General features: G+C 52.7%; 1 protein-coding gene across 2 annotated transcripts in view; it reads left to right on the top strand.

Moving 5' to 3' along the window:
- Positions 1–23613, top strand: part of PPP2R2B (protein phosphatase 2 regulatory subunit Bbeta) — a 66655-nt gene that overhangs the window by 11911 nt on the left and 31131 nt on the right. The window contains exon 1 of one of the 2 annotated variants that reach the window (XM_017823004.1): positions 8225–8371. The exons of the other annotated variant lie outside the window; for it this stretch is intronic. Coding sequence (XP_017678493.1) covers positions 8302–8371 — 70 coding nt within the window. The 5' untranslated portion in view covers positions 8225–8301. Of the gene's footprint in view, positions 1–8224; positions 8372–23613 lie in introns of those variants that run through there. 2 annotated transcript variants of the gene reach the window in all.

Genomic DNA, 23613 nt, shown 5'->3' on the forward strand with positions numbered 1-23613 from the left:
TCAGGTTTACAGCACTGACGTTCTGAGAAGTTGTGCAAACTTTTGAGCTCCCCATGGTGTCTCTTGTTTTTATTTTTCCCCCTCCCCTGAGGTTTACTTCAGGATGATTCTCTGGTAGCACAATTGGGTTTATGTTTTGATAATGGTTGGTCTCTCATTAGTATAAGGAAAGCCTAGACCTGGCTGATGCCCTAAGCCATCCTGTATATTTATCCTGCCAGTGTAGTGTTCTTCCAGCCTATATCTGTACTTGTGTGATACATCCCATCTTTTCTCCTGGAGATTTCCAGAAATGGGAGTCAGTGTAAACAAGTATGAAGACTGTATACCACAGAGGAGAGAAAACTTCTCTCACTGCAGCTATGGCCATTCCTGGGATCTCTCCCTGTCTGGTGTCTGAAGAGAAGCCCGGAGAAAGGAGCTCAATTCTCCTGGGAAACAGCAGGAGACTGGCAGCTCTGGGCAGGGCTCTGCAAGATCTATTTGCACAGGTGAGACCTTGGTCACACCTGGACCTTGTACTGAGACTCCAAAAAGGGGGTGTATTTTTGTTTTGTGATGGAGCAGCCCCATCTGCTACCTAGGAGGGGACCAGTGGGTCCCAGGGCCCATCTAGGGATGGGGACCCAGTTAATCCCAGAGCTGCCTTTCCCAAGCTGCTGTTTTTGCTGGAGGCACCTGGAGGTCCCATGGAGGAGGAGGCACAGCCCTGGGAATGATGGGTAAAGCTGGAATGCTGAATTTCAGGTGTTCACAGTGAACGAATGACTGACCCGGGGTGAGGTGGAGGGCAGGGCTGGGCAGGGCAGAGCCAGGGCCACAGGCACTCCCATGTCGGCCGCTCCCTGTTCACGGCTCTGAGTCAAGGAGGAGTACTACTGACTGGACCTAGGACTATGTGCACATAAGAAATGTTGAACAGGATCAGCATAGCACTCTCTGATGCTCCATTAATGCTTGGATGCTTTGCACACGAACTGTGTGCTGAAAGGTTTGCTCCTTGGGAGCTCTTTTGTAGGACGATCTTGTATAACGTGTTGTATCATCTCATAATGGAGAGTGCAGCCGTGAGGAGAGCACGGTGCACCCCTACCCTGCCGGCTCCCAGCCCAGGCTGCAGCTGCCCAGTGCTCCCACACTGCTCCCTGGGCTCACCTGGGTCTGGTGGGAGGCTCATGGGCCCCCTTGGAGCCGCGGCTGTTGTCGCTTGTGGCAGCGCCACCGTGCTCATGAGACCTGTGGCTGTAGGTACCAGAGCAGCGGGTGAATCAGAGCATGGTGTGATGACTTCTTGTGATTTTCCCCAGGCCAGAATGGTTTCATGCTTAGAACATGTTCTGGGTTAACTGAGGCGTGCGTGAGCCGGGCTGGCTCTCCAGCGCTTCTCTGGGTTCCAGACGTGATTTGTCGTGGGATGTTGCCAACAGACGGGGCCCCTCTGCCAGGGCAGCACAGGGGAAACCCGGTTATTTGGGCAGGCCCTTCGCCTGAGTTTGCTGTTGCTTTGTGAAGTACCACTAAAATTTGACAAGTTCCCGTGAATGTGGAAACAGCTGGCAAGTCAATCACTCCTGATGGGCTCTCCATTCCCCGGCTCTCAGCATCACAGCCAGCAGTGGCTCTGTTTTGCCATATCCCGTTTTGCACTTCCCACCAGCCTCTTTTTGGGTCCCCATCTGTCCTTCTGATGGTTGTGGAACTTCAGCTAATCCCTGTGCAGGTTGGGAGTGCTGCTCTGCCAGTCACCCAGTTTCCTTTTCTTTGGGGAATTAATCCTGTCTGACTGATTAGCCCTTGTGCTTTCCATTTCGCAAGGGTGGCCAGGCTGCATCTGTGTGTGCTTCACTCTGCTGCTGCTGGGTGACATCTGAGGATGAGAACGATGATTTTTATAAAGTAATAATCCCAGCTCCAGGTTCACAGTGCTGTGAAATTTACTGTGCTTGTGTTGCAAGATGTGGGCAGCCCTAGTTTTAATTTATATTATGATTTCATTACTTTTTGATGTGGGACACATTCAAATTAACTGAAGGCCATGGAGTAATTCAGTTTAGGAAACACAATGCACAATGATCTGGATGTGTTGGTGTTTCATGGATATACATCCTTTCAAATAAAATCCATCTTTGGGGCCACACAAAATTTTGCATATTAATTGCTAATTTAACAGAAATAAATGCTAAATAGTTATTTGCACAAATAATATCCCATCTGAGTGCCCAGTGTAAATACACTGCATGACAAAGTTCACTTTTTCTTCACTCAGCCTAACCCCAGTTTCCACTCATGGTTTTCTCATGAATGATGTTCCAGTGTCCTCTTGCAACATCTTTACCTCTTGTATCACATTTGGCTGCAGCAGCCTGTGAGCCTTTTAGGGCAAGGACCTGGTGTGTGTGTGATGTGGTGGCTGCACCTGGGCTGTGTGCTCTGTGTCCAGTGCTCCCCAGGAGACCTGCACTGGTGCCCTGCGATGGTCTTTCACTCCCAGATACCCAACCAATGCCTGTCAGGTTTGGTCTTCCACTGTCACCTGCGGTGGTGTTTGTTACTCCAGGTGAAACCCAAACCCCGAGGAGCAGGCAGAACACCAACATGGACTGGCCTTACTTGCAGCACTGCTCGGAGTAGCTGTTTTCAAGCAAAAACTTACTCCTCTGGTTCAGATGCTCCGATGCTGTAGCATGTGGCCTTAATCTTCAGAAGTGGCAAATCCTATTTACAGTGTAAGTATTTAAGCTAATTATATCTCTGATGTGAGGAACATGTGACAAACAGTTTACACTGTATCCTTTAAAAGACATTGATGTCTCAGACCCTCATGAAATATTCTGTGCCTCGTTTCATTTTTGGGGTATCACTTGTGTTCTGTAGTGTATTTAGCAATAATATAATTCAGTAATAATATAGAAGACATGAGTATGTTATGTCTGGATCGTCTGTAGAGTAGAGTAAGAAATAATTCATAGCAAGTTTTTCCTGGAAGCACCATGGTTGTGTTGCAGTTGCACAGTTAGGTGGCTGTTGCATGATAGGAGGGATCTAGTGAATAAGATGATGTTTGGGCTTCAGAAAAGCCTGGCATTAAAATGCTTAGTAGGGAAAGAGTGAATCTGAAGAAAGGGCTGCTAAAATGCTGCAGAAGCTGGTTGGTCTAATTGGAGGCAGGAGAGAAAGCCCTTGGGGAGCAGCTGTTCCCTGAGCGGGGCTGGGTGCGTGGCAGTGCTCGTTACTGGTGTGTTGTTAATCATGTACAGCTTGTACCAGCACCCGTAACAGTGCAGCAGGGGTCAAGGCCAAGTAGATCAATTTATCATACAACCTTTGGGAGGCAGAAGTCTTTGCCTACTTTGCATTCAATGAACTGATTCTTCCCTTTTTTGCCCCGAGGTCCTGACCCTTGTTCTCTGTCTTTCGTGAAGGAGAAGGCTTCAGCCTGCCCTCTGCATGCAACCTGGCTTCCCAATTTTTTTGATCTTGGTTTAATCTGGTAAATTATTGGTCTTCCTCAAGTCATGCTAATTAAGGTTCCTGTGATTGGAACTTCACCCTGGATGTGGGTTATGGCTTCCTTAGCTTGCTTATGTGATTTACAGGAGAAAACATGAGAAGCAAACTGACTTAGTGCAGCGAAGTCAGCTCTTTTGCTGTGCTGCAGGAGCACAAGGGCAGGGCTCCAGAGCAGAGTGGGGAGTGTGCAGGGGCTCAGTGAGGATGGTAACGTGTGGTGGGGGTTGCAGATATTCCCATGCAGCAGCCCAGTGCTCTGTCTGTGGGGGAAGAAGACTGTCCTCCCACACAAGGCGTTCACCAGGAAAGTGTTCATCTAGAGTGGGTTCACCCACCCTGCATGGCTGGATGGGAATGGTCTTTGTTGGCTGGGACAAGCTGATGCCCTTCCTGAGCCTTCCCCAGGCTCCCTGGGCTGGAAGTGAGGAGCATTGGTCTCTCTGGGTTCTCAGCTCTGCTGCTGGGGTAATATTTATCCACCAGATATGAAGCACTTGAGTGTCTGTGGTCCTCTGGAGAGCAGGGTTCCTGACCTGCTGTCTGTGTCTCTGGCCACCCCAGGAACACTGCACCTGTGGTGTCAGACGTGTTCAGCACTGGGGATGGTGAGAAGCTCTGGGTCCCTGCAGTGTGTGCATGGGGGGCTCTGTCCTGATGCAGCCCTTTCCCTTTTGGGTTGTCCCTTGAATATGGGCCAGCCAGCCACCAGCCTGGCTGGCTGACACTGATTACATGTGGGAGAGTAGGAGTGTAATTACGCATTTTTGCTGCATAATTAGCTTCTCAGATTTGTGAAGCCAAAGTGCTGTGTCTACTGGAATCTGCGAGCTGAAGGACTCGGAACACATTGGGAACTGGACACGATGAGAGAAATTGTACAAGGGCTTTAAGTGCTCTTCCTCTCAGAATACTAATTGTGTGCCATGACCTTCACCCAGATCATAGACCAGGTGCTGGCTCTGGTGCAAGATGCTAAGAAGTGTCACACCAGCCCTGGCTTCCCTTCCTGCACAGAGATGGGCTTTCAGTTAAAGCATTGCAAACCTGGTTAGTGCAGAGGGAGCTGCCCACCACCTGTGTTGGTCCATAGTTTGATAAGTCTACAAATCTGAGATCCTGCAGGGTGGCAGCATGTACCACTTTCAGAGAGCGGTTCCCTGTCCCACCCTGGAGCAGGAGGATGTTCCAGCCACGGGAAGAGGCAGAGCCAGGGCAGCAGTGTCTGCCCATGGCCCAAGGTCATTGTGCTGCCCACATACCTGTGGCAGGCAGAGCACAGGACACCAGGGCTTTCACTGCCAGCCCTGTCCCCTACGCCGTGGGCACAGGCTGTCAGCTGTGTTTCTCCATGCAGGCTGACCTCTGGCACTGTCCAACAAGCTGGCACCCTGCTGATGGCACTGTGCTAATGACCAGTTAACTAACAGAAACAATTATTACAGGTTTAAAAGAAATTTTGTTGCCTATATATAATGGTTAAAAGATGAGGGTAGTGTTCTAACCCAGAGCAGTAATTAGGAAAATAGATTTAATGCTCATGGATGGAAGGGTAAAATAAATGAGGTGAAGGAAGTTCTGCGCCGAGCATAAAATCGGAGGTCTGATTCAATTATTCTTCACACACAGTTTAGATCTCACAGAAACCTGAGTATGGAGCTCTTAAACCTCTAATTGAAGCAAAAATCATTGGAGTGGAAAGTGTCCTGGCTCTTCAGGAGATGTCAAAGTACAGAACATGATGGACACCTGGGGGTTTGGAAAACAGTGACAGCTACAAGCTGACCTTTGGCGAATTTAATCTGCAAATGGATTCCTGCTTAGGACAGCTAATGCTTTTAGTTATTGTAAAGGCTCGTTCCTGGATTTTAAAAAGCTGAGAATAAATGGATTTCATGATGCAGCTCCTATGCACATTGCATAACAAACAGGTGGCTTGTGGATGTGTTTAAATGATACGGTGTGTTGAAAAACTTTGCAGGACTTATGAATACATAATTATAATTCATGCACAATGGGGAGAATAATTTTTCTAGTTAATAAAGGAGAAAGGACTTGGCACTTGTTAAAACGGAAATACACTGAAAACAGAATCTGCTGAAAAGGAAGGGAAGGGGGTCACTGGTTCTGTTTATGATATTCAAGGGTGTTGCAGGGGCTTGTTACTCACCTGGGCATTGCCTTTGGCCTGGGGTTTACCATTTGAGATCTGATAGGAGGAGGTGATATGGTAACAACTGCTTACTCAAAATTCATCTCTATTTTTCTTTTCTGGAGTTGCTCCTGTCCCTTACAGGACACCTGTGGGCAAACACACCTCGTAGGCAGAGGGAACCCATTTCCTGGGGGTAGTGTTGTGGTGTGGTTTGAATCTTCCTTTTCCTTCTCTCTTTCCCTGTGGGAGGTCCGTGCCTTTCCTCTCCCTTGGGAGACAGGAGACCACAGACAGAAGTGTCAGCTGACTTGCCCAAAGCCAGCAGCAGTTCTGAGTCCTGTGGTGTCTGGTGTCATGTTCAGGTCTGGTCCCCTGTGCTGTCGCATGTACGAGGAGCTGTCAGCAGCACAGAAGTTATTTGTCAAGCACAGTGTTAATGCTGTGGCTCTCTTTGGCCTCCAGGAGAGCTTTGGTCAACACATCTCTGTGCTGTGCTGTGAAACCACGGCCAGGTCCTGTGCCTTGTCACAGGGAACGAATTCAGAGTAACCTGTGTCTCTCACCCACTGTCGCCGAGAGCAACCTCAGCCTCAGACACAATGTGTTTGGTTGACTTACACATGTGCCTGGTGATTATAGCAAGTAACTCACATTCCAGCATAATTCAGTAAAGGCTTGGGCATGGAGACTTCAGGCTCATGCCTGTCTGATGAATGCTTCTGGCTTGTCACATCAGTAATCCCTGTATTAATGAGTGGCCTATGATGTGCTGTGGTTGACTGACAAATCCTGAAGTTGCATATGCATATGAGTAATTGCCAGAGTTCTCCAAGGTGCAATTTTACAATGCCTTAAATCAACCTCTGTGTGACAGCGTGTCAGAAAACGTCCTGGGGAGGCAGGCAGCTGTGGGCCTGGGAATTCACCTTTCCCTCATAAGGACATGACATGGGTAGAATGAGCTTTCCCTCTCTCTTGCCTCTCATCTGAGAGGATCCACACACTCCTCCAAAAGGCATGTGACGGTGCTATGGTGTGGGGGCTGTGGTGGGGGGGGGGTGGGGGGGTGGTGCAGCAGTGTAGGGTGGTGGTGCAGTGTAGGGTGATGCCCACAACACCTGCGTACTGGATGTGCTGGAGTCCTTGAGCCTTCTCACTCAGAGATGCTCTGCAGTGCACCACTGTACTTACAATGTTATCCACTGTCCATTCCCTCTGCATCCTCCAGTTCCATGAACAGTAACACTCCCCACTGATGTGGCCCTGGGCTGTCAAGCAGCTCCTGTGCCATGGCACTCTGAGCTCTGCAGTTCCTGCAGCGGACCCCAGCCCCGTGGTGTGGGGGCTTGAGGGGTGCTGGCCAGGTGGGCACACAGTGCAGAGGTGCCACGGGGCCTGTGCCCATGTGCACAGGCAGTGCCCAGCACCGATGATGTTCCTGGCCAGAGTGAACCCAGGCAGTGCTGAGGTGGGTCTTGGCAGCAGTGTGGGGCAGGGGTGTGCTGTGGGGTGGAGGCCTGGGTCAGACCCCAGGCTGTGTCCATGCATGTTTCCCTTCAGCAGCTGTCTGGGGAGCGGAGAGTGGGGGGCAGAGGGAACACTGTGGGTTGGTTTGGGTGCTGGTGTGAGAGTGTGGTGTCATGCCTGTTCCCCCACAGCTGCCCCGTGTGCACATCGCTGCCTGGCTGGGGACATCTGAGGTTGGGTTTTACCTCCAACTTCAATTGCAGGAGTTGAGGGAACTTGCTCCTTGTGAGTTTCCTCCCTGTCTGCCAGTGGCTCAGCCAGTGCCAAGGCTTCTTCCTGGACTATGCCAAGACACAAAACCCTCCTAAGGAGCAATTGTTTCCCTTTGGCGTGCACCAGATGATATGTCCAGAATACAGCCCTGGTATACCTTGACTAGGAGAGCCCTCCCTTCTCCCATGGCCCCTGTGCTCATCCTTTTCCCTGGATGCCACCAATCCCCCCACCCACACTGATCTTCACAGCCGTAAGTCACTGAGCATCCCTACCCCCTTCCACAGCCGAGACAGGGTGAGCCTGGGCCAGGTGCCCATGGGCACACCCCTTGGCACTGCTGGCATGGTCACCTCCGTGGCCCTTGCTGCATCCCCTGTCCTGGGTCACCCGGAGTTCACATGCTGTGGTCCTGCCAAAAAACAATCCGGTGTCATCCGGCGGCTGGAATCTTGTGTTTGAGGCAGGCGGGTCAGGGAGCAGCGGTCCTTCTGCCTGAGAGCTGGAGGAGCTTCTCCCAGGGGCAGTGGCGCCCCGGGCAGTAAGGAGCATCCCCGGGCAGAAGGGAGCGTCCGAGGGCAGGAGTATCCCCCGGGCAGGAGTGTCCCCGGTGCAAGTGCGTCCCCGGGCAGGAGGGAGCGTCCCGCCACAAGAGCATCCCGTGGCAGGAGCATCCCCGGGCAGGAGCATCCCCCGGGTCCGGGGCTGAGCCGCGCCGCGCTCCGCCCGCCCGCCCGCGCGGTGCCGGTCGGTGCCGTATGGGAGGAGCCACCGGGCACCGCCGCCCCTGCGCCCCCCCCGCCGCATTTGGCGGCCGCCGCCGCGGAGCAGGGCGCGGGGGGGGATGATGGATCCGCGGCTGCGGCTGCTGACGCCCCGCGCCCGCCTGCCCGCCGTCAATGGAGGAGGACGCTGAGACCCGCAAGATCAGCAGCAGTTTCCTGCGAGACCACAGCTATGCCACGGAAGGTGAGCCCGGCCCGCAGCCCCCGGCCCCGGCCCGCCTGCAGCAGGTGAGGCCGCCCCGCAGCGGCCCCGGCCCCCGCCCGCATCGCCCCGCATCGCCCCGCTCCCTCCCCCGCGGCTCCCCGCGCCCCGGCTGTCCCGGGACCGGCACCGCTGCCCCCGGCCGGGCCGGGCAGCCCCGCGGCGGCGGCCCCGGAGGGTCGGTGCGGGCGCGGCGGAGCCGCTCCGGTGACTCAGCAGCGCTGGGTGCCGCCGGGTGGGCTCCCCCGGGCCGGGCCGGTCCCTCGGCGGGCGCGGGGCCGGCTGAGCCGGGGCTCCGAGAGCCGTCCGCAGCAGCGCTTGGGGCGCAGCCTCTCCCGTCTCCCGCCCCGGGGTGGCCGCAGCCCCGCGCTCCCGCCCGGCTGCCGAGCCCCCAGCCCCGCCGGGCCCCTCCGGGAGCCCCCGCGCCCTGGCCGGGCTACTCCGGCTCCGGGAGCGAGGGGAGTCCCGGCCCCTCCGCAACCCCTTCCCGCTGGAGCGGAGCCCGCGGGGCCGGAGGGATGCGGGGCTCGCTGGAAGCCGGAGGGATGCGGGCGGCGGCCGCGGTTCGAGATCGGTTTTCTCAGTCTCTGAGGGCGTTCACGGTGCCGCAGGTGGCTGGAGCCGCGCTGTGAGGTGCGGGAATACGGCAAACGCTAGTGGCAGGTCTCGTCACCGAATGGAACAGTTGTCTCGGGGCTGTTTTCCCTACAAGCCGCTGCAGGAAGGAATGCGAATCCTGACTGGTGCGTTGCAGAGGCGAGTAGATGCCAAGGCTGTTGGACATGGATAATGTCACAGCCCCGGTGAGGCTCATGGTGCATTTGAAAGTGGTTTCCCATAATGGCTCGGGAGTGGAAGAGACGGTGTGGCCATGTTCGGTTCAGGCATCGGAACGTGAGCTCACCCGGCACATGACGCCGCAGCCGCCACAAAGGCAGCTCTACCAGCGAGGGGTGAAGGAGGGATGGGGAGGGAGCTGCAGCCGCCTCTGCTGTCCTCCCTGGCAGCCGAAGAGCTGTCGACTTCAGCTCTGTCACAACCTCCCTTTGCTCCCTCGCTTCGGGAGGAAAGTGACGCTGCTGTAAAGCGAAACCGAACCCCCCATCCCTCCCGGTAGCGCTGACCCTTTCAATGAGGTTTCAAAAACCAGACCCCATAGCAGGATCTGAACAGGCTTATTCATAGCTTAATTAGTAGCCAAAGAGGCTTTCCCTTACTGTGTCGTTCTCCTGAGGCTTAGAGGAAGCCAACATACGATCAGACTTTGGGAATTTTATGTCTCCAGCACATGGCTAAAGGAGGGTTTAGGAAGTCTTTGGCTTGATTTAGTAATGGAAAGCTTTGGATACCTGGTGAGAAAATGATCGTTCGTGTTGCTTATTTGTAGCTTGAACGTGAGTGCTCGGCGTGACAGCCCCCCGAGGCAGGGGAGGTGATGCCCGGGGGCATGCTTGGCTCTGCTCCTCCCCTTGGGTGTCTCACACCGTGGGGCCAGGGGGTAGGTGGACCCACCGTGGGACTGTGATGGACCTGTGGAGGCCACGCCACGCTGGCAGCACGTTTCTACTGGGAGGGATGGTGTGAGCCGGTGCTTCCAGGAGGGTGGTGTGGCCAGGATGAGGCTGAGCTCGCAGTCGTCTGGCTCACATCACCGTGTGCTGTGCGCCGTGGAAGGACGGGTTTGCCGTTTGCTGCATTCTAAAAGGCAGCTGCAACAGCTAGTAAATAAAAAAATAGGCTGTAGCTGCCTGTTTGTGACCTGCTGAGTACTTGGGTTTCCTGGTTGAGAGGGATGGAGGGTTGAGATGAGCCCGCAGTGATTCTGTGACACCAGGAGGTCTGGGGATTTTTCAACCCGAGGTTTCAGTGATATGATCCAGTCTGTCTGGTAATCTGTGGCTGTATGCTGGCATTTTCAGAAGAGCCTTGTGCATCTACTAGTGAACTATAGCAACCCCCCCCCGTAGAAACGAAACAGCCAGAGGCGTTTTGTGCAGTTGGTGACCGACTCGGCTGGGGTGGTCCCTGCTGTGGTGGCGGGACGGGGGGGGGGGAAGTACGGGAGGGGCTTAATTGCTGTGTATCAGCTATGAATTTCTCTTCACCTCATGCTGTGTAGGACCCCTGAGTCTCCATGCAGTGCTTCTGCTAGAGGGAGGCTGAGTGCACTTTGAAATGGTAGACCTTGCTAGTGGGTAAAAAATTTAAGTAATTCAGTTTTATTTTTTTGTACATGTGAAAGCAGCATATTCTTAAAACGCTGTGGCTGGTAATCTGTCTTCTGGTTAAAAAAAAAAAAGATCCTTCCAAACGCTGTGCAGCAGGTGCAGACTTGCTTTGGAAATGAAGGTGTCTCTGGTGTGTCAGCTGAGAGAACAAGCCAGGTTATGTAATTTGGTTTAGTGAAGTGGTGTTGTCACTTAAATAGGTCTTGTATTTTCATGCAAATGTGGGGTGAGGATGGTATTTCACAAGTGCACACTTGAATGCCTTGTTCCTGTGCGGCTCCAAGTACTGCCGAGAAGGAACTCGGCCCTTGTGCTAATTCGACTCGGGTCGCCAGTGAGTGTGGAGGTGCTGAGGTGCAGAGCACAACCCCGGCCATGTCATAGGGTTCACCGGGTGCAGGGAGCGGGGTGAGTGGGTTCCAGGGCGATGCCGGCTCAGATCTCAGAGCACTGCCCCGGAACAGCAGATCTCATGTGAAAAATGTCCAGAAAATATGCTTGGTTTGTTCTGCTGCATAAATCTGTCTTCATTGGCAATTCTGCTGAGCGCCCAGACAAAAGTAGGACAAATTGAGACACTTGAATACAAACAACCATTGGAGTAGCTTCCACTTTTAGACATGCTTACCGGAGATGTAGAAGGGCCCTTTGCGCCTCCCCCTTTCCCCCCAACCCCGAGTTGGCCCATTTCAGCGGCTGGATCCAAAATGCCTGTCTCCTGAAGGCTTCAGGCTGTGGGTGTCACCTTTTTTGTGCAGCAGTTCTGTCTACCTGGCCATCTCTGAGTCCGCAGTTGGACAAATACCTCCAAATGAGGGAGGAATGGGAGGAATGGCGTGAACACCCCTTTCCATGAGCCCTGCCCTGAGGGAGCAGCCATGGGACCAGCTTGTGTGCTCAGCAAAATTAGGTGGGACAGGAGCTCAGTCATGGCTGAGCCCAGTAGGACAACGCCTTATGTTGGTGTTCCGTGTCTGTGCACACCTGCACTCTTGCAGGTGTCCTCTGATGGAGGAGGGATGCTGAGCACCAGACTGGCCCGAGGGCTGTGGGTCCCTCCCTGGGGCAGGGAGCTCTGGTGGCAGGGCTGGGTGGGCCAAGGTCATGCTGACACTGCCTGTCCTGTCCCCCACCTGTGAGCGTGGCCGGGACCACAGCACTGCATGTCTCCCTTTGGGCACCTTGCTGTTGGGACAGGATTCCCCTGTCCAGCTCTGTCCCTACCCCGATGCTGTCAGATGTCCTGGTCTCCATGTGAAAAGCCCTCAGGCCTTGACCCCACAATGGCCATGGTGGAGTCACCCTTTCACATGGAAACACAGAGACATATCCCTTCTTGCTGGCATGATGCAACAGACAGGAACTGTGCCAGGATGTGATGGGTGCCCTGTGCCCCCCATGCTGGGGACCTGCTCTGGGAAGGCACTGACAGGAGTCTTTGGGTGGGGTGTGCATTTTGGGGACTGCATTTTGGGGTGTGTGCTTTGGCTTTTAACACGGTATCAATGCCTCAGACCCATCAATGGCTGTGGATGAGGTGTGGCACAGCCCTGGCACCCACAATTCCCAGCATGACACGGGGAGGAGGAACAGCAGCCTCGCCTGGGCTGTGTGGGAAGGTGGCCATGGCCAGGTGGTTGTGCTGTTGGAGGAGGACCCTTGGGAGTACCTATGGCCATGGTGTGGGGCTGCTCTGCAGCCAGCTGGGTCCCTGGCCCCTCCAGAGGGACATTCCTGATTTCTGATGGCTCTGCCAAGGGACCTTCTCCCCTGCAGGCATGGGGCTGACCCTTCTGGGGCTGTGTGGCCTCAGGGATATGCCATGCCCACTGGGCGGGATGGTCATTACACACTGCAGCCACTCCTGGCTGCCCATGGCTGCTCCCTGCACCCTTTCCCCAGGCACTGGCTGATGCGCTGGCAAATCTTTAATCTCCTGGGGGAGTGTTTCCCAAAATGAATAGGTTTTGCAGTTGAGAAATCTACCACTAAGCCTTCATTTCCTTTTCCTGGTTTAATCTTGTTATTCCCTCTGTAACCCCCTTGCCTCTCTGTCATTCCTGTCTGTATCCCTGCCCTGCCATCCTGCTGCAGGAAAGGACCCTGATGCCAGGGCAGTTTGTCTCAAGCTCTCTGTGGTACAGAGGTGGCTTTTTTAAAAATCTGTGTGTAGTCCCCAGGAAAGCACCAAGTGAGGCGTTTCCCAGTGCTGGGTTAGAGCAAGAGCTGTTGGGTATTTCTGTTGTCGCAAATGATGTGAGTTGCTGTTTGGACATCATCTGGATTGAGATTTAATTAATCCAGGAACCTCCATGAAGTTGTTTTATCAGATAAGTACTTTCATTACGAAACACAATCCTATCCTTTCTGCTTTTTATTTATACACATACTGTATTTAGAACTCCCTTGCTTTCTCTGAGCCTGTGCTCCCACTGGGTGGGAAGGACCCACAGACATGTCTCCTTCTGCCTAATCCAGGATCACTGCAGGAGCAAAGCGTAACTCAGCTGTTTGCAGTGCACTGCGTCAAAGCCGATTTGGGGATACTTTAATCCAGAGATTAATGAGAGAATAGATGTGCCTGGGGACTCTGTAATCTAGGGATTACTGAGAGGACTGGGAGCAGGTAATGATGTGACTGACCCACCACTGTGGGTCTGTGATGGGTTGTGATGAGGATGCCTGGTCACTGGTTATGGCATCTGGGGGACTTGCATCTATCTCCTCCTCCTCATCTCTGTTTGAGGACCAAGCTGGGAGCTGCTCCCTCTCCAATGCTGGGGAAAGCTGGGTCACTCCCAGCAGGCACCAACAGCAGCATGGAGTGGTGTGGCCTTACAATGCAGTATTGCCCCAGTCCCTGTTGCTGTGGGGTCCTCCTACTCTGGGGACCAGCTGCAGCAGATCAGAACACAGCACTGGTCTTTCCCTCGAGCCCAAGACCTTGGGGCGTGCTGTGGGTGCTCGCATGGCAGTCCTTGGGGTGCCAGCCAGGACAGCCCCATCCTCAGGTTTCCAAATGGAATTGTGGGACTTAATGAAGTGGTCAAGGTTTACTAAATGCAGAGAGACCACCTTGGCTAAGGATCCTCCTGAGCTGAACGTTGCAGAGGGTGAGAGAATATTAGTGGAAACGTTGCATGATTGCCCTGTTTGTATGCATTGCCTGTTGCCCATTGGAGATGGGATGCTGGGCTGGGTGTGCTCCTGATGTGACCCAGCCTGTCCTTGCTCCTGGGCAAGGTTTTTGTGGCTACTTGTGTGAACAGGAGTCTGCAGGGCTCTGCCAAACCCCTGATGCCTGCTCCCCAAAGAGCTGGCAAGATCCGGTGCCTGGAAGGTCAGCAGGTTGAAGGGCTGCATGCCATGGCAGACCAGGTAATCACCAGCTTCCCTAACTCTGGGAGCTGGAGCAGAGGCACTGCCCCTGCCAGCAGGTTTAGAATCATAGAATCATTAAGATTGGAAAAGACCTCCAAGATCATTAAGTCCAACCTTGCTCGGTGGTGATCGGCTGGGAGAATAAATGCTTGTGGAAGAAATCCTTTGAGAATATAAGCCCCAGGTGCCGGGTCTCTGGAATTGCTGCTGGTGCCTCCTCCCGTAACCGCTGTGAGAGGTGTGTGTCGGTGTCGGCTGGCGCGGAGGTGAGGCCGCAGAGCCGGCACACGGAGCGGAGCCGAGGCGTGTTGACCTGGCAGGATGCTGATCAGGCAGGTTAAAAATAGCGGCTGCTTCCTCCCTGCTCCTCCCCATCTCGGCTGTGCGGCTGCGGCCGGGAGCTGGCAGCGCTCACGCCGATGTGCTGAGCAGGCACAAAGCCCCAGCTGCAGCCAGGGCTGGCTCGGGCACCACGGGGAGCGCCCGGGCAGCGCTGTGTGGGCACCCACCGAGGGTCTGGGCAGTGGGCACACGCCAGGGGTCCGGGGAGCCAGCATTGGTGGAGCTGCTACTCAGCCAGTCTGCCTGGAGCTGGTGGGTAAACACCAAAAGACCTCCGGACTTCTCGCCCCAGCATCCCTGTGTAGATCTGCCGTGACTCCTGGACACTCAGCATCCCTGAGCAGTGACACCTGAGCTCCTCACAGCCCTCCCAAAGTCCTCATGAGTTGGGGAGCTGGAGACTGCCCTGCCCTGGAAAGGGAGGTTGGGACAGAGTGAACCCGGGACTGGCCTGGGCCCATCCCCAGCATTCCGCTAAAGGGTGAGATGCCACAGTGGCCACCTGCCCCAGCTCCTGGCCACTGGAACCCGGATGTGTGGACACTGGTGCATTGTTTGTACATTGTCAGGAACACTGTGTCCAGCTCACCACTGTGCCATCCTCCCCAGTAAAGGCATAATTGAGCTGTTGGAGTCAATGTCTCCATTTAGGGCAGTTCCAGCAGTGGTTGTTGTTTTCTCCTGATGCATCATGAGCCTGATTTCTTGAGGGGAAAGGGCCGTCCTCCCTGGCCCAGGTCCTGGGATGGGACAGATTGGCTGCATGGTTTATGTAGGGTTTCTGTTGTTTTGGGTTTCAGCCTTTAGCTGCTTAAGCCCTCTGCAGTGTAGCCCTTACCACAGCTCCAGCTCACTGTTTGAGGCTCAGCTTACAGAGGGTGTTGTGGTACTCTGAGGTGCAATGTGTCCCTTGGGAAGGAGGAAAAATGCCAGACAGGTCAGGAGGTCTGTGTTGCGGCCCCTCAGGGGGCTGCAGGAGCCCAGGCAGCGGGTCTGGGGGAAAGAGGAGAGTCATTTCCAGGCAGCTGAGTATCCAGAAGGATCCTGCCTCCGTGGCAGTGCTGTTTGTCTGCATTGCACAGAACTGTTCTGCAGCCTTTTTGTTTCCTTTAAAGCCTGTTTCCTCGCTCACTCGGGTGCCACGAGTCAGCTGTTCAGCCACGCGCGTGCACTGTCTCTCTGAACGCTGCACTGAGGCAGGTCCTGGGAATGGAAAGGTAACCAGAATAGAAACCAGAAACCAAAATAGCCGATTAATCTCCCGTTTCGATCTTCTCTGTCCCGCGTTTCAGCTGATTCCCTGGTGTGGTCGTAAAACACAACCATTATCTCAGCTTCCCCAGTATGCAAACAAATTGCTGTGATTTTCCTACCCTTGGATCAGTCCGTATCCATATTCTCTGAACAACAATAAAACGGTAATGGAGATAAAGACTGTTATCTCCCTCATGTCTATTTTGTCATTGGAATAACAACTTTAAATGTTAAGAGTGCTGAGATTTATAATGCCAAGCCTGCTCAGCAAAAATAAATCATGTTCCATAGCGCGCATTACCATTTATTGCTGCTGTATTATCTGAAGCCAAGAGTGGGTGTTAACCCTGTGATAACATCCTCAAAGGGGATTTTAAGTAATTTTGTAGTTTAATTTAAAAATTCTGTTGGCTGCCTGGTTTGATCTGCAACTCATTTTAGTGCAGGGGTATCAAAGTGGAACCTCTCCAAATGCTGATAATGAGCTCCCCGAGAAGTACATCAGCAGGAGGTGCCCTGGACCCCAAAACAGCCACTGTTTCAGCTGTGGCTTCAGTGAACCCAGCCCTGCAGGTGGGGCTCCCCAAATGTATTCCCTTCCAAGGTTTTGTAGACTTTGGAAGACCACTGGGTTTTCAAAGCTTCATCTTGGTGTTTTCATCCTTGATATCCAAGCCCTCAGTGACATACATGTTGACAGCAAGAGAGACGTGTCTCAATTGTGATTTGACATGTGACATGAGCTGGTGTGGCTCCACAGTCAGTGCCCTTGGGGTCCTGCCTTGCCCTAGCCCTGCCCTGGCACCCTGACCCCTGTCAGGGATGGAGTGATGCCGTGCCCCAACAGCACATGGTGATGGCCAGCTCCAGACCGGCGTTCTGTGCCCAGTGCCAGGTGCTCTGGGTGTCCCTTGGTCGGCCCCCACCGTGTTATGGTGGTGGTGCTGCCCCTGGATGCCTTGGCAGAGCTGGGGGCAGTCCTTGGGCCCCTGCCCATGTGCTGCTGTGTCAGCAGGCAGCCCTGAAATGAGCAGGGCAGCCTTGGAGCCGAGTTACCCGCATTTCCTTGCATTCTCTTTCTTAGCTCTCTGAGTAAAGGAAAAGTGATTGGACTCTGATGAACAGCAACTTCTCTGAGGAGTGCAGACATTGACCAAACACTGTGTGCCATGACCTGACAGCCCATTCCCGTGCCTGCCTTGGAGCAGCTGCAGCTGGTGCGTGGGGGTGAGGGATCGCTTCCCTTGAAGGCTGAGTCAATTTTACCGAGCAAGAAGGGGAGGAGGTCAGGGCAGGCAGGGCAGCAGCCCGTGCACCTCGTGCTGTTCTCAGTGCACTCTGACGAGTCCGTCTCACCGCGGAGCTCAGACTGATGGTGCCAGATGCCGACCGGCGTTGGGGGGGGGCTGTAGCTTGTTTAACACCTGGCTCCTACCCATTAAACTCGCTCAGACGCACAGTGCACAGCACCAAGTGTTTGTCCCTGGGTGTTTGAGGTGCAGCTCCTGCACAGTCCTGCTGCCGGCAAGAGCGCCCATCTCATGTGTGGTGTTCCAGGGGCACAGGAGCCCTATGGAAGGTGCCTGGAGAGCCACAGGTGTGTGGGCGTGAGGCTGTTCAGCCAGCAGGAAAATGCTTGTGAGAAAACAAGAATGGCTTCTGTGGGCCCCTGCTCTGTAGCTACCTGAGGTGCTGTCCTGAACGTGGGGCGCATGGTGTTGCCCCTGGAGGCAGGTGAGGAACTCCAGTGACAGCTCAACCACCTACCTACACCTGCCTCCAGATAGGGCACGTGCCTGCTGCTCCCAGTCTCACTGGAAGCCTCTGTAATGGTTGGGGGGACCATTGCACTTGCTGTTTCGGAGCAGGAGATGGGTCTGCTGCTGGAGGTCGGATGTCAGCAGAGGTAGAGGTTGCTTTAACCTCAGCTGGCAAGCTGTCCATGGAAACACGTGTCTCTGTGGGATCAGGGGAATGAAAGAGAGAGAATTAGAGAGGCTGTTTTGGAGAGCCCTCCCTCACAATCCCTAAATAAACTTGGCCTTAGTTGCAGCAGGCTGACAGACCCTTAATTATAATAACAGCATGAACAGTGTTGCTTTGTAACTGGTTCCCCACTGAAAATTTCTGGCGAGCAGGAGCAGTGTGCCAGATGTCTGCTTGTGATTGCCTCTGCTTGGGAAGATCCGTTTGGGTAACGCTCTCAGCTGGAGGATACGAGTCACGCAGGGATCCAGGGGTGCTCGGGTTGTTTGCCTGATTTCTTGGCAGAAGCCAGAGTCCCATTGGAATCCTTGCAAGTGTCTCTGCAGCACTTTCCTTCCTCAGAGTTTCTCTGTTACAAGGCACTGGAGTCAATGGGGACCTGCACCTCCCCCAGCAGTGACGAACTTCTGTGTTTCAGCTGAGTTTTGGTGACAGTGTCCCCCTACCCTGGCCTTAGGTGGAGGTTCTGGTCTGGTCTGGGGGTTTGTGCAGCCACCAGATCCAGCATAATTTGTGTCTCCAGCACGTGGCTGCTACGATGGGACCCTGCCCGCCCCGGGTGATGCCTGTGAGTCCCAGGAGCTTTGCTGGGCTGGAAAGTGGTGCTCTGAGCTGTGAGCTGTGCTTCTGCTGTGCTCTTTGTGTCGAGTGGAAACCAGCCCAGGAGCTGGGTGATGGGAGACAGCTGGAGGCACAGTCACTGTGAGGAGCCTCCGGACTGTTGGTAGCAAGTGTGTTGTGGCGATGGAGAAAACCCAATGCTGGCAAGCTGTCACTCTGCCAGTATCCTGGAGGTATCTGCTGGAAGCCCTTCTGCCCCTGTACAGCTCTATCCGAGTTTCCCTGCAGCAGAACGTTTTGGCTGTGGATCCCGTTTCATACTGTGGTTTGGCACCTTGATGTGATGTTTTCATTAGGAGTCCTGCAAAGTGCAGAAGTGAGGTGTTACTGACAGAGCATCTCCAGCTACAACTGGGTATTCAGCTTTTTTCAGCAATGGAAGTAAAGCAGCAGCATCCTTTATTAGTCATTGTGCATAAAAACAAAGCCAGAGGTCAGTACCTGTGGCACTGACTGGTCGAGTTCACCCAAGATTGTGTTCAGAGTGTGATGGTGTGCAGAGATCACCTTGTGGTTGGGGATGTTTCTGGTGTCAGTGGAGCCAGATTCATGTTTCCCGTGGGTCTTGAGATGGTCGGAGTTCCCCACTGTTGTGATGCCTGTCAGTGGCAACAATCTCTGCTTCCAGGCTGGTTCAGAGATCAGCCTTAGGTGCTTGGAATCTGCATCTGGCTGTGGTGTTGACAGGAGAATAGTAGCTCCTGGTTCTTATCCAGCACTCCTTCACTAACAGGTTTCAAAGCACTTCATAAACGAGATGAGGCTTCTTGCTAGTATTTTACAGATGTATTTGCTGCTTCTTGCCTGTTAGTGCACTGCCAGGCTGGGCATGGATCCTGCTTTGAAGCTGGAGCTGAAGTCTGCAGTGTTAACTCGTCTGCACAGGGCTCTGGGGAGGACACTGAAATCTTGTCATATTTGGACATTTGATCTAATGTAAGAACTTTCTAATTAGGATGTTTATGAGTTAATCACATGTGACACTTGGTTTGCTCCCTGCTGCAAGCCTGAGATGTGTGTGAGGATATGGGGAAGTGGATCATCCTTTTTTTGGCTTTGTGTCACCCTAATGCATTATCTCCATCTGGTTGTCTCCTCCCCCCTCGTGTCCCTCAGCTGGAAGTAAGTGTGTACCAGTGGCTATTAATAGATGAATCCTGCAACAGTCTGCTCTTGCAGATGGGATTCTCAGCTTCTGAAGCCTAAAACTCATTACAAATAAAGCAATACGCTGTGTGGTCCTTAATACAATTAGCCTTACTCTAAGTTAGGCTCTCGGGGCCAAATGCCACCCTCGGTTTTCCATGTAAAGGTTGCCCGGGAGTGTCCAGGCCTGTAGATCCCAACCAGGACATCCCCTCATTGCTCATGTTGCTGATTACAGACACAGCCATGGTGCTTTGTCTGTTAAATACAGGTGTAAGATCCCGTCCCCGCGATCTCTGGCTGTGTGGTCCCTCTGTCCTATGTGGTTTACAGCAGCAGGACAGGAGCACTGTGGTTCTACACTTGTCTACGGTGCTGGAGGGCTTTTGCTTGCCCCTGTCCTACCATCTCCTTGAACAACCAAAAAGCTAGGTGCCCTCTTTGCATGAAGGTTCTCTGTCTGGCAGACAGAAGCCATCTCCCCCTTTCTGATGGGTGTTCCACCCGTGGGAGGAGGCAGAAGGGCAGGGGAATGTTCACAGGCATTTCAGGGACCCCCTTTCTCAAGGGATAAGCAGTTGTGAATTCAACAGCCCTTATGGCTGCAGGCAGTTGGTTGTGCCTTCACTTGCCACTGTGTGTATCTGTGTGCTTGGCTGCACACACACACACACACACACACATTCTCACTTGTCACTACCACTAGTGCCCTCTTCTGCGTGCTCAGCTTGGAGTCATGACTCCTGCCCTTTTCCTTCACTCAGCTCTGCCCTATCCTGGCTCCCCATCTTCATGTGGGTCAGGTGGGTCCAGCCATGGACCTGCAGATGGGGGAGCAGTAGGAGAGCAGTGTAGGGTGAGCCAGAGAGACTCTTCACAGAACTGCCAGAAATTGCTCCAAATTGTGCTCACGTCTGGTGTGCTTCCCCTTGCCAGGGACCTATGCAGCCCTGGGAACCAGAGAGGCTTTAGAGTCCTATTCTTAAAGTCTTTGTTTCTTTAATTGAGAGAGTGTTCTGCTTTCTCTTGAGAAAGGAACCTGCAAGGCTGTTTTGAGATTCATTTTACTGCTCCTTGTGCTTTCCCAAGGGATGCATCTCCGTAGGGATGCTCGTGTTCTCATGCACAGGAGGCATCTGTCCCCCTTGGGCTGGGGGTCCTGTCCTGTCTTGGCACTTGCTGGGGATGGGCAAAGCATCTTGCCTGATGTCTTCAGTGTGTTTGTAGACCATGGCTTGGCCTTGAGGAGTGATGACTGTGGTGAGCATGGCCAGTGCCAAGGGGCTCCTCTCCAAACAGGGCCACTGCAATGCTGGCTCTGCCTTGCGGTGTGTTGTCCCACAGTGATGGTGTAGCCAGGCTGAGGAATATGTGGTTTTCACTTTGCTGGCTGGGAATGATTGTTCTGACTCCAGACAGGTGCTGTGCCCTGGTTAGAGGTACTGCCATACAGCTGAATTCCTGCCTTTGGGAGCACTTTGTTCTTGATCTCCTGAGAGCTGCTGCCTCACCAAGCCTCTTTCTTTCCTTGCAATCTGTTTCTGACAACGTGTGAAGTTATTGACAAGGTGATGAAAATCAGTGGACTAGAGTTTGCCAGAAAATGGTTTTTTTCCCCTGCATATGCAGTCTCAGGCCTTCAAATGAAACCACCCCCCTGTAAAACCCGGGTGCGGCTGCCTGGATGGTGGTCTCATGGCCCGTGGGTTCAGTGGTACCTTCTCAGTGCATGTGCAGGCCTGGAGAGAGATGCAGGGGGTAATTAGGAGTAGAAAAATGCCCCATGATATCGTCCATGCGAGCTGTCCCCCGCTGGGTGCTGGGTACACACAGCAGCGTGTTCCCGCCATCGCGCCGGCTGCCTCCCGAGTGAACGCGCTAACAGGCAGCTTGGCTGGCTTGTCGGATTTAGCCTTTGTTACGTCCTTGGCAGTGCTATTTGGAGGCTGGGAGGCTATTTTAGGTATATTTAATTACAGTTTTTTCTTGCTTAGCGAATAGCTGCTGGTACAGTTATTAACCTGTAGTGAAAAGCATTACAGCAGATGGGAAGTATTCGAGGCATTCTTTTGTCCCATCCTCCTCCAAATGACAGGGAAAACAATACATTTATAGGAAAGCACAGTTTATTGGCTAGCAGGGTTTGCAAGCAGTTTACTGTGTGTGTTTCTTTTACTTTCCAAAAGCCATTGATTTTTGCGGTGTTGCAATTAGAAAACAAGAAGCCTATAAACCAGTGTATCCCTGTGTTTTAAAATGGAGTTTCAGTCTCCTGCTGTCTTTTTATTGGTTTCCCCCTTCCCAGCCCTGCTGAATGTTGCTTGAGTCAGCATGTTGTAATTGGCCTGTGGAGATCCAGGTCTGGCTGGTGTCACTTAAAACCCAAATGGCTTTGCTACAATTTCACTGTTCCTGGGCTTCCTTGCAGGAGCAAAGGCGCCCACTCCTGTGCAGCTTGTACTGCTGCTGTATTGACTGGGAGCACTCGGCTAATCGCTTCCTGTAATTAAATTCTTCGCTAGGAATAAAGTTAATCTTCTCAGAGCATATAAAACCTGACCCGCAGCCTGAGCAGGCAGAAACACTGTTGTTTATAGACACCTTTATCCAAGTGTAAAGGGCCTGTTCCCAAAGCAGAAGCAATTAGGATAATTAGATATTCCTTGTCCTGAGCTAGGGAAATATAATAATAAACTGTAAGTGATATGTCAGCTTTCTGCTGAAGGTTTCATAGATTTCTGAGGTTGGAAGGGACTGTCTCCTCGTTCCCTGTGACTCTGCTAAGACACTGCTCTGCTCATGCCCTGTCTGCCTGATGGGGTCACCAGTTCTGCCTGTTGGGGTGCTGGGATTAACTGAGCCTTTGTTGGGTTTTAAACTGTTTTAGATTTACGATTTCTCAGTCTGATGCTGCTCAATAACTTTGGCAGAGAGAAATGGAGGAGACTTTCCCCAACTCTTTTTCTGTGTTTGCATAAACACATTAATAAACTAATTGCCCAAATCCTTGCTGGCTGGCGGAAGCATTAAGCTTGCTGTGGGCAGCTGACTTGAACCATATGGTTTGGTCCCAAGGCTTCTTTGGGTTTTTAAAAGAGGTTCAAAAGTGCCTATTTGCATCATCTTGAAACATTAACATTCTGAGCACAAATAGTTTTGCATAATTTATTACTCTCACTGTAGCTTTACTCATACTCCTAAGTTCAACTTCAAAGTACTGCAGCCTCATTCCTAATTATTTATGTGCAGCAAAACAAAACAACATTAAGTGCCATCCAGGCATTGCTGCATTTCATTGGATGGAGAAACTCAGAGTTCTTCCATAGTCATAACATTTCCTGTTCATTTATTGAGAGCCAAAGTCAGAATGAAGATAACCTTTTCAGCAGCCTTTCCTGGAACTCAAACTGATCAAAATCAAGTGCTTATGGAGAGAAAATATGTGATACCTGGAGGATGCCAGGTACTTGCCATCAGCTATTTAATTTGGACGATTATAGTACATTTGTCAGCTCCACTTTTATTCAGAGTGAGACCCACTTGCCAGTTCTCACACACTGTTTTGGTGCAGCAATATTTCATCAGCAAACAGTGTCAGAGGTGTCCGATGTGACAGGTCTGTCACTGCTTCCCCCAGTTTATTTTATAATACCCATTATCTTTGCAACAAAAATTGTATCTAAAATCAGAAATGTGGGTGAAATGTGCAGCAATGCCCCAGTGAGCCGAGCGCCAGGGAGAACCTGAAAGCAGGACTTTGCCAAACCCGCTTCACTGTGAAACCTGGTGTGCCATTTGTTGGGTTCCCCCACCATAATCTGGTTTTCCTGCCCATCAGTTTTGTCCCTAATGGACTGTCGTGGAGAGCACTGGGCATGTGCTCTCATGGTCTGCATCCCTCCCATCATCGAGCGGATGCTGGTGGTGGGTACCAGGGAGATGTCAGCCATTGCATTAGATGGGGGCTGAATAAATCAGTGTGCACGGATCATTGAGCCTCTTTGTTGTAAAACAAATGGCCTGTGGTCAGTTAATCATATAAAGAAACATCTCCCAGACCTCATAGCATTATTCATAAGTACTAAATCCTCTTGCAGTTTCATAAACAGAACATCTGTTAAAATATGGGGAAATTACAGTCTGAAATGGTGGTTAGAGATGTGGCTTCCACAGGCTGTGGAGAAAAAGGAGCAAGAGATTTCTATGTTTTGCAAAGGGCTCGTCTCTCCCCCATCTGAACCATCCCTCTGCCTTCAGCTTGCAGGT

This window comes from Lepidothrix coronata, unplaced genomic scaffold, assembly GCF_001604755.1.
Source record: "Lepidothrix coronata isolate B3197 unplaced genomic scaffold, Lepidothrix_coronata-1.0 Scaffold100, whole genome shotgun sequence".
In the NCBI taxonomy this organism is placed as follows: Eukaryota; Metazoa; Chordata; class Aves; order Passeriformes; family Pipridae; genus Lepidothrix; species Lepidothrix coronata.